The sequence below is a fragment of the Salvelinus fontinalis genome, chromosome 6 (assembly GCF_029448725.1).
Source record: "Salvelinus fontinalis isolate EN_2023a chromosome 6, ASM2944872v1, whole genome shotgun sequence".
NCBI lineage: Eukaryota > Metazoa > Chordata > Actinopteri > Salmoniformes > Salmonidae > Salvelinus > Salvelinus fontinalis.
This window is the reverse complement of record NC_074670.1, coordinates 81,648,406-81,657,469: the sequence shown is the minus strand read 5'-3', so window position 1 is coordinate 81,657,469 and position 9,064 is coordinate 81,648,406. Positions and strand designations below refer to the sequence as shown.

Genomic DNA, 9,064 nt, shown 5'->3' with positions numbered 1-9,064 from the left:
CAGCAACAGTCAACAAAGAGCTATTTGAAAGTTGAATGCTTAAAACCAGCAAACCAAATTGTTTGGGTGACAGACTTGGTGGAGACAACCGAGCACTGAAGGTGATCCTTGGTAAAGATTGCCACTCCCCCACCTTTGGAAGATCTGTCTTACCGAAAAAGGTTAGAACCAGAAAGGTTAACATCAGTATTCAAAACACTCTTTCTTAATTAACCACGTCTCAGTAATGACCAACACATCTGGATTGGAGCTGTGAACCCACACTTTCAATTGATCCATTTTAGGTAATAAGCTTCTAGTGTTAACGTGCAGAAAACCCAGGCTTTTATGAGAGCAGATTTGGGCCTAGCAACAGTAGATGGGCCAGGGTGTACATGCACGTTTCCAGATATCATCAACAGTAATACAATCAGGGCACGGCAGAGGACAGGGAGAGCTCTGCAGTGCTGATTTATGACATCTGAATGTGCATCAGATGGCAACAAGATCCTATTGTACAGCAATTTCAACAGGTAACATGAATACAAAGCTGGTGAGAGGTGGTTAGAATAGGATGGGAGGCCAAGAGTCCGTGTAACCAATAGAGAGTCAGAGTCCCGAGTGTTGGAACAAACATAGTCTGTCCCACGGTTGGGTTAACAAGAAAGTTCATAGTCAACAAAGCATGCAGGAGTCATGAGGCAAATACCAAAATAAGAAAATAAAAACTGAAAAAAAATGTATATTTAACAACTTGGGGCTACCTGTAGTAAGTGGATCTGCTGATGTACCTGTAGTAAGTGGATCTGCTGATGTACCTGTAATAAGTGGACCTACTGATGTACCTGTAGTAAGTGGATCTGCTGATGTACCTGTAGTAAGTGGATCTACTGATGTACCTGTAGTAAGTGGATCTACTGATGTACCTGTAGTAAGTGGATCTGCTGATGTACCTGTAGTAAGTGGATCTACTGATGTACCTGTAGTAAGTGGATCTGCTGATGTACCTGTAGTAAGTGGATCTACTGATGTACCTGTAGTAAGTGGACCTACTGATGTACCTGTAGTAAGTGGACCTACTGATGTACCTGTAGTAAGTGGATCTACTGATGTACCTGTAGTAAGTGGATCTACTGATGTACCTGTAGTAAGTGGATCTACTGATGTACCTGTAGTAAGTGGATCTACTGATGTACCTGTAGTAAGTGGATCTGCTGATGTACCTGTAGTAAGTGGATCTGCTGATGTACCTGTAGTAAGTGGATCTACTGATGTACCTGTAGTAAGTGGATCTACTGATGTACCTGTAGTAAGTGGATCTGCTGATGTACCTGTAGTAAGTGGATCTACTGATGTACCTGTAGTAAGTGGATCTGCTGATGTACCTGTAGTAAGTGGATCTACTGATGTACCTGTAGTAAGTGGACCTACTGATGTACCTGTAGTAAGTGGACCTACTGATGTACCTGTAGTAAGTGGATCTACTGATGTACCTGTAGTAAGTGGATCTACTGATGTACCTGTAGTAAGTGGATCTACTGATGTACCTGTAGTAAGTGGATCTACTGATGTACCTGTAGTAAGTGGACCTACTGATGTACCTGTAGTAAGTGGATCTACTGACGTACCTGTAGTAAGTGGATCTACTGACGTACCTGTAGTAAGTGGATCAACTGACGTACCTGTAGTAAGTGGATCTACTGATGTACCTGTAGTAAGTGGATCTACTGATGTACCTGTAGTAAGTGGATCTACTGATGTACCTGTAGTAAGTGGATCTACTGACGTACCTGTAGTAAGTGGATCTGCTGATGTACCTGTAGTAAGTGGATCTACTGATGTACCTGTAGTAAGTGGATCTGCTGATGTACCTGTAGTAAGTGGATCTGCTGATGTACCTGTAGTAAGTGGATCTACTGATGTACCTGTAGTAAGTGGATCTACTGATGTACCTGTAGTAAGTGGATCTACTGATGTACCTGTAATAAGTGGACCTACTGATGTACCTGTAGTAAGTGGATCTGCTGATGTACCTGTAGTAAGTGGATCTACTGATGTACCTGTAGTAAGTGGATCTACTGATGTACCTGTAGTAAGTGGATCTGCTGATGTACCTGTAGTAAGTGGATCTACTGATGTACCTGTAGTAAGTGGATCTGCTGATGTACCTGTAGTAAGTGGATCTACTGATGTACCTGTAATAAGTGGACCTACTGATGTACCTGTAGTAAGTGGATCTGCTGATGTACCTGTAGTAAGTGGATCTACTGATGTACCTGTAGTAAGTGGATCTACTGATGTACCTGTAGTAAGTGGATCTGCTGATGTACCTGTAGTAAGTGGATCTACTGTCAGACTGATGGATCTGACATGGATGTACCTGTAGTAAGTGGATCTACTGATGTACCTGTAGTAAGTGGATCTGCTGATGTACCTGTAGTAAGTGGATCTACTGTCAGACTGATGGATCTGACATGGATGTACCTGTAGTAAGTGGATCTAATGTAAGGTGACCAGATTTCTGAAATTAAAACCGGGGACAATTCCAGTTCGGCAGGTCAATATTTCATTAAAATATCCAATGTTATTATCTATGAAATATAAAGGTGGACAGTTCCGGTTTCTTGTATTTAGTCTAACGGGCACACTGTGATAGAGAAAACAACTATTACAGAAACACTACAGACGAGACAGAACTGTCCGATCTGAACAGGCATTCAGTGGTCCTGGTAGTCTGGGTAGAATACGAGCAGAAGAGAACATGAGAAAAACTAGAAAAACAGACAATAGTCTATGTGAAATACTTAACAACATAATAAAGAAATAAGACGATGATGAGATTGGTAACTCCATACTATACTTATACCAACCTAATCAGTATATTTCTCAGAAGAATGTATCTTCTTCAGGATTGCTCTGTCTTTGGCCAGCTTCTCCATGAACTCCTGGCAGGTTGAAGTTTTTCTTCACAATAAGCATGGCCTTGATGGCAGGAACAGTGAACCTATTTCTTGCTGCTGTCCATAGATCATTCATTTGGGAGAACATTCGACTGGTGCATTACTTCCAGGTAAACACACGACAACAGACGCTAATCTAGCCAGGTTAGTGGGATGTCGTTCTCTTTGAAGTGGGTAACCACCGTGCTCCATCTCTGACTAAACGGTGTCTCAGATGTTTTCCATTCATGAAGCGATCCCCCCCCTTTAGGAACTCTTGCAGGCCAGTAACCTCGTCACACAATGCCATCCTCATTGATGGTCACATTGGGGCATTTGTTCTGCAGTGTGGCTACTGCCTTCTGGATCTCTTCACGCAGAGGTTGCCTTTTTAAAAGGAGACAATGTACATCTTTTAGATTATCTGTGTGCTTTCCCCATGCTTGCAAGTAGTTCACAGCCATAGTGAAGAATGATTGGGATGTTTTTGAGAAAGCTTCTCTTTAGACATGGCTCCATTTTCCTCTAGCTCTCTCAGAAGTCCTCTGACCAAAACTGGAATGAAGTTGTCATCACGTCTTGCAGTCAATTTTGCCTCAACATTTCTCAGAATTGCAGCGGACTCCACAGCACAGCGGTCCTGGCCTTCAAGCATCTCGATTGTGTCACTGAATACGGTCAGGTTTCCATGGACAAAGTCCAGCCAAAGTTCAGTCAGTGGATCTTCGCACATTGTTCGCAGGACAACAGGACATTTGTCTTCAGGAAGAAAAAAGGATTTCAATGGCACATACTTTTTCAGCACTCTTTCTAGAGCAGGGAGCATGGACATCCAGCTGTGGACATCCAGCTGTGCACATCCAGCTGTGGACATCCAGCTGTGGACATCCAGCTGTGGACATCCAGATCCAGCTGTGGACATCCAGCTGTGGACATCCAGCTGTGGACATCCAGCTGTGGACATCCAGCTGTGGACATCCAGCTGTGGACATCCAGCTGTGGACATCCAGCTGTGGACATCCAGATCCAGCTGTGGACATCTAGCTGTGGACATCCAGCTGTGGACATCCAGCTGTGGACATCCAGCTGTGGACATCCAGCTGTGGACATCTAGCTGTGGACATCCAGCTGTGGACATCCAGATCCAGCTGTGGACATCCAGCTGTGGACATCCAGCTGTGGACATCCAGCTGTGGACATCCAGATCCAGCTGTGGACATCCAGCTGTGGACATCCAGCTGTGGACATCCAGCTGTGGACATCCAGATCCAGCTGTGGACATCCAGCTGTGGACATCCAGCTGTGGACATCCAGATCCAGCTGTGGACATCCAGCTGTGGACATCTAGCTGTGGACAGCCAGCGAACATTGCTGTGTCCTAAAATGTTATGGTACTCCTGGCCAACAAACTCACAAAAGCTCTTCAGTCTTTCTACTCTGACAGTGAAAATATGAACATATCCAAATATCTTTGTGAGCAGGTACTCAACATCATATCCAAAGCTGTTCTGGCCGTGTTATGAATGATGTGGGCAGGAAAACCTAAGCCAATCACCTCCCGCTGCAGAGCATTTTTAACGTTGGTCTGGACATTAACCCTCCCCAGCCTCTTCAGTCCTCCAAAGTTGGTATTTGTTGTCGGCAAGGAATGTTTCCCAGGTTACATTTTTAGATGACCACCAGGACCTCATCTGCAATTTCCTCTGCTGTTTCTCCTTTCAATTCAACTAAATCAAGCAGGTTTGTTTCCACAGATGTGCTGCCATCATATATCTTACAATATCTGACTACTATTGGCAGCAGCTTTACATGTCCATGATTGGACGCATCACTGGACAGGGACACAAATTCAACCTGGTCTAGGTCCTGTGTTACCAAAGTAGTTGCCCATGGTGCTAACGCGTGGCGTCACATTTTGTCCTAGCACATGGTGCTAACACGTTACTCACTGTGGTGTCACATTTTGTCCTAGCACATGTTGCTAACATGTTACTCACTATGATGTCACATTTTGTCCTAGCACATGGTGCTAATACGTTACTCACTATGGCTTCACATTTTGTCCTAGCACATGGTGCTAACACGTTACTCACTGTGACGTCACATTTTGTGGTATGCAAAGACACCCTCCTGCACAGCTAAACCATATTCTCCTTGGGAAGGCTCTACCTTCTTGAAGAATGTGGTGACAGAGGACATACCAACACGGCCAATCAGAGAGGCTTTATGCTTTTTTGTCTGTTGACGTTCTACCACTGCCGTTCTTCTCCGACTGCCAATTGAAAGAGAGGAATTACAAAGGGTGCAGTGAACAATTCTATCGTCTTGACCTGAGTGTATAAATTGAAATGTTCTCATCATGTTTTTCATAAAAAGTGCATTTCCGTTTCTTGGAAAGAGTCATTGTACCTCCTCTGTTTGTTCTTCTTCACTCTCCTTGTGTCCTTTGTTCTTACTCTCTTAACTTGTTCTTCTCCTCCAATCTTTCTCCTCCTCTTTTCTTCACTCGTCTTCCTTTCCTTCTCTTCACCTTTCCACCTCACTCTTCTTCACTCTCCTTGCTTCACTCTTTTTACTCCCTTACTTTTTCCTTCTCCTTCCTCTCCAATCTGTATTAATAAATAGCATACTATTACATTTACATTTACATTTAAGTCATTTAGCAGACGCTCTTATCCAGAGCGACTTACAAATTGGATATTAGATAAAATACTTTGGTTAACAGATTCCCATCGCTTGCCTCATTTTTGTATTTTATCTCAAAAACATTGTTTGAAATAATAAATTGGCAGGCTCTGTAATCATATCCTAATCTTCCCTCTTCTCTCTCACTCTCTCTCACTCACTCTCTCTCACTCACTCTTCTTCCTATCCAGTCTTCCTCCTCTCCTTCCTCTCCACTGCTAATGCTATCCATGAACATTTCTAAATATATTTTCACACTATTTATTATAATGCCAAACCATTAAAATTGTAATCTACAAAAATACTATCAGAATTAATTGTGCATTCATTTAATATAATCATATTTTCAAAACAGCCCGTCCACTGCATGTTTACATGTGAACGTTTGTTAACCTCGTTACCATGACAGTAGCTAGCTAACCTAGCTAGCTAACTCAGTCTACATAGCTAACATTAGCTAGCATAACCTATTTAAAACCTTATAAAGCAGAGCATCTATCTATATAATAAATGGTGACATTATAACATCATTGACTAGTATCTCAAACGATTGTAACTTACCTGGCTTGAAAAGACGTTTGTGGTGATGTTATGGAATCACTTGATACTTGCTAATGTTAGCTTCTGACCGAGTTTTCCACAGCAGTTTTCTCTAAAACTATCGCGAGCAGGTAGTCAGTAGTAGAAGAAGAGTGAATGAAGCTGCTATAGCGAGCAGCCCCCTCTGCTGGCCTAAACAAGCACAACGCGATTGAGACGTCAACCGGTAGGCTCTGCTGCCCGGTCTTTCTTGCCAAGTAAAATATTTCACTTTGCGGTCTGTTTTTAATAACGCACAGTTAAAAACGGGGACATTTCCGGGGCCTGCTCTAGTCGGGGACAGGCCACCAAAAACGTGGACTGTACCTGGAATACGGGGACGTCTGGTCACCCTAATCTACTGTCAGACTGGTGGATCTAACATGGATGTACCTGTAGTAAGTGGACCTGCTGTCAGACTGATGCTTCAGGTGGTCCTGGCATGGTTTCGAGGCCTGTTCAGAAATCTGGTGCTCATGAATGTGTGGCGTCAAAGGACCCTTTGATAATGAATAAAGTTGACATCACAGCTTTTATTGGTAAGGTTATCAATACGACTCGGGTTGTAGAAAGTAGAAATGCCAGGTTGAAGGTTATTGTGGAGATGGCAAAAGAGATATTAGGGGTAACAGATGTTACTGTTGAAATGGTTGTTGACATGCTGAACAATCCTAAGGGAGTGTTTCAGCATGATATAGATAAAGTTGAATAGGTTTTGGGGAGGGTTTTGGGGGGAGGGGGAGGTGGAAGTTAGGGATTTATTTGGTTTAGAATTGTATGTTCATGGTAGTACAGAATTGGGCAACTCATGATTGATCATACATTCCAGCACAGTGGGTGGCGGCATGCATTTAAACGATTGTTTGCGGACCGCCATGTTTCCCTAGAAGAAGAAGGAGGAGCAGGAGGAAGGAAGAAGGAAGCAGTGGAGTGGAGTGGAGCGGAGCGGAGCGGAGTGGAAAGGAGTACCGTGGAATGGAGTGTAGTGCAGTGCTGAGAATATGATTGTGGAGCCAGTTTGGTCGGAGATGGACAATGGCTCTTTCCCGAGGTCTGAGATGCTGTGCCCGGGTGTTTTCCTGGATACCTGTCCTCATAATCACCTCCGTGGTGCTGTGGTCCTACTACGCCTATGTGTTTGAGTTATGTTTATGTAAGTATGGGGATTATGACGGTTGTCTGTTATGTTTTCGTCGTATTGTCCGCGATGCTAGCTAGCTAACGTTTCCGGGACAGTGATGCCCAATACAAAAGCTCTTTAAACCTGCTAGCCAAACCTAGCTTCATGCTAACCAGGAAACGTTTTTTTTTTTCGTGATGTAGTCTTTATAGCTAGCTAGCTATATATTTAAAGGCAATTAACGTTACGGAATGTAGCTAACTGTGTTGTGATAAGACAGTATGTTAGTTCCAGGTACAGTCCCCGTAAGTACAGGTGTGAAGTAATCACTGTCAGACTGTAACATGTTGTTTTGCTGTCTTCACAACCCAAGTGTTGGCAGCTCCAGTACTGCTGTGCGCACTGTAGCTAGCTACATCAGCTGTTTGCATGTCAATAATTCAGAATTGTCCAATGTGTGCTCTTTACAGTCACAATCAGCAACACATTGGAGAAGGGTGAGTTTTTAACACATAGGCCTTATGGTCAGAATAGTCATCGGACACCTTGTAGACACTTGAATATCAGCTTGATAGTCGTAGTTTCCTAAGTGTCTGTCTGTGTTTCCAGTGGCCTACCTACTGGTGTTCCATGTGTGTTTTGTGATGTTCTCCTGGACCTATTGGAAGGCCATCTTCACTCCTCCTGCCTCACCCTGCAAGAAGGTAGGAGATCATTGTTGGTGGTTTGTCCCATCTGGGATAGGCCTTTGGAACAGTTTAACCACTGCTAACTAGCTAGCCATTTCACATCCGTTACACCTACATGGCCAAGCAAGACATCGTAAAGACTTGGCTTGTTCACACTGCAGGCCTTAATGCTTAAATCAGTTGTTGTTTTTCATATCTGTTTTGGAATACTGACTGTTCAGACAGCAAGTTACAAGTGACCGAATCAGATTTATGTGTTCAGACAGCAAGTTACAAGTGACCGAATCAGATTTATGTGTTCAGACAGCAAGTTACAAGTGACCGAATCAGATTTATGTGTTCAAACAGCAAGTTACAAGTGACCGAATCAGATTTATGTGTTCAGACAGCAAGTTACAAGTGACCGAATCAGATTTATGTGTTCAGACAGCAAGTTACAAGTGAATGAATCAGATGTATGTGTTCAGACAGCAAGTTACAAGTGAACGAATCAGAAGAATGTGTTCAGACAGCAAGTGACCAAATCAGATGTATGTGTTCAGACAGCAGTCATTTGTTGACTTGGCTATGCTAAGTCATAGTAACGACTGGTGTGTGTGTGTGCAGTGGTGTAGGCTGATTGGTGGCGGTGCTCGTGGGCCTGCTTGCTATCACTCAGAAGTTATGTAGCAAGCTAAGGTTAAAACGATGTTCAAAATCACAGTGTAAGAACACTTTTAAAGCCTCAAAGGATAAGATGATCCAACTTTCAAAACAAGTCCTTTTTGGCTAGACACAACAGTCAACTAGCTAGCTAATTTTCCCCCAACATCGGACTTCTAACTTCGGACACTCTTTAGCGGTTGGAGGATTAAATCACCTGGAGCTCAACATTTTAAACGGACTGAAAAATAACGGTACGTTTTGCGACTAAAGACACCCTTCTAGATGACCAACGATGTCCATTGCAGTTTATGTAAGTTAGGTTTTGAGTTTTCTAAAGTCATATATATATATATTTACACATTTTGTGGGATACCCTGTAAATTGTCAAATTCAACTGCGCGACAGACCACACATCATTTAATAAGGAA

The 9,064-nt window shown here is 43.1% G+C and overlaps 2 protein-coding genes across 3 annotated transcripts in view; one reads left to right on the top strand and one right to left on the bottom strand.

The window, feature by feature from the left end:
- Nucleotides 1–2,588: 2,588 nt before the first annotated feature.
- LOC129858535 (uncharacterized) lies at nucleotides 2,589–6,302 on the bottom strand. The gene is made up of 2 exons (XM_055927840.1): nucleotides 6,165–6,302; nucleotides 2,589–5,527 (listed from the first exon to the last, which is right to left on the bottom strand). The coding sequence occupies exon 2, from the start codon at nucleotides 4,285–4,287 to the stop codon at nucleotides 3,373–3,375; it is 915 nt and encodes a 304-aa protein (XP_055783815.1). The 5' UTR covers nucleotides 4,288–5,527; nucleotides 6,165–6,302; the 3' UTR covers nucleotides 2,589–3,372.
- Nucleotides 6,303–7,110: 808 nt separating this feature from the next.
- The window catches only part of zdhhc15b (zinc finger DHHC-type palmitoyltransferase 15b), a 43,918-nt gene continuing 41,964 nt past the window's right edge, over nucleotides 7,111–9,064 (top strand). Inside the window, exons 1-3 of one of the 2 annotated variants that reach the window (XM_055927839.1) lie at nucleotides 7,111–7,335; nucleotides 7,773–7,799; nucleotides 7,912–8,006. In XM_055927839.1, the coding sequence (XP_055783814.1) occupies nucleotides 7,218–7,335; nucleotides 7,773–7,799; nucleotides 7,912–8,006 (240 nt within the window). In that variant the 5' untranslated portion in view covers nucleotides 7,111–7,217. The remainder of the gene's footprint in view (nucleotides 7,336–7,772; nucleotides 7,800–7,911; nucleotides 8,007–9,064) is intronic. The other variant, XM_055927838.1, reaches the window with a different exon arrangement.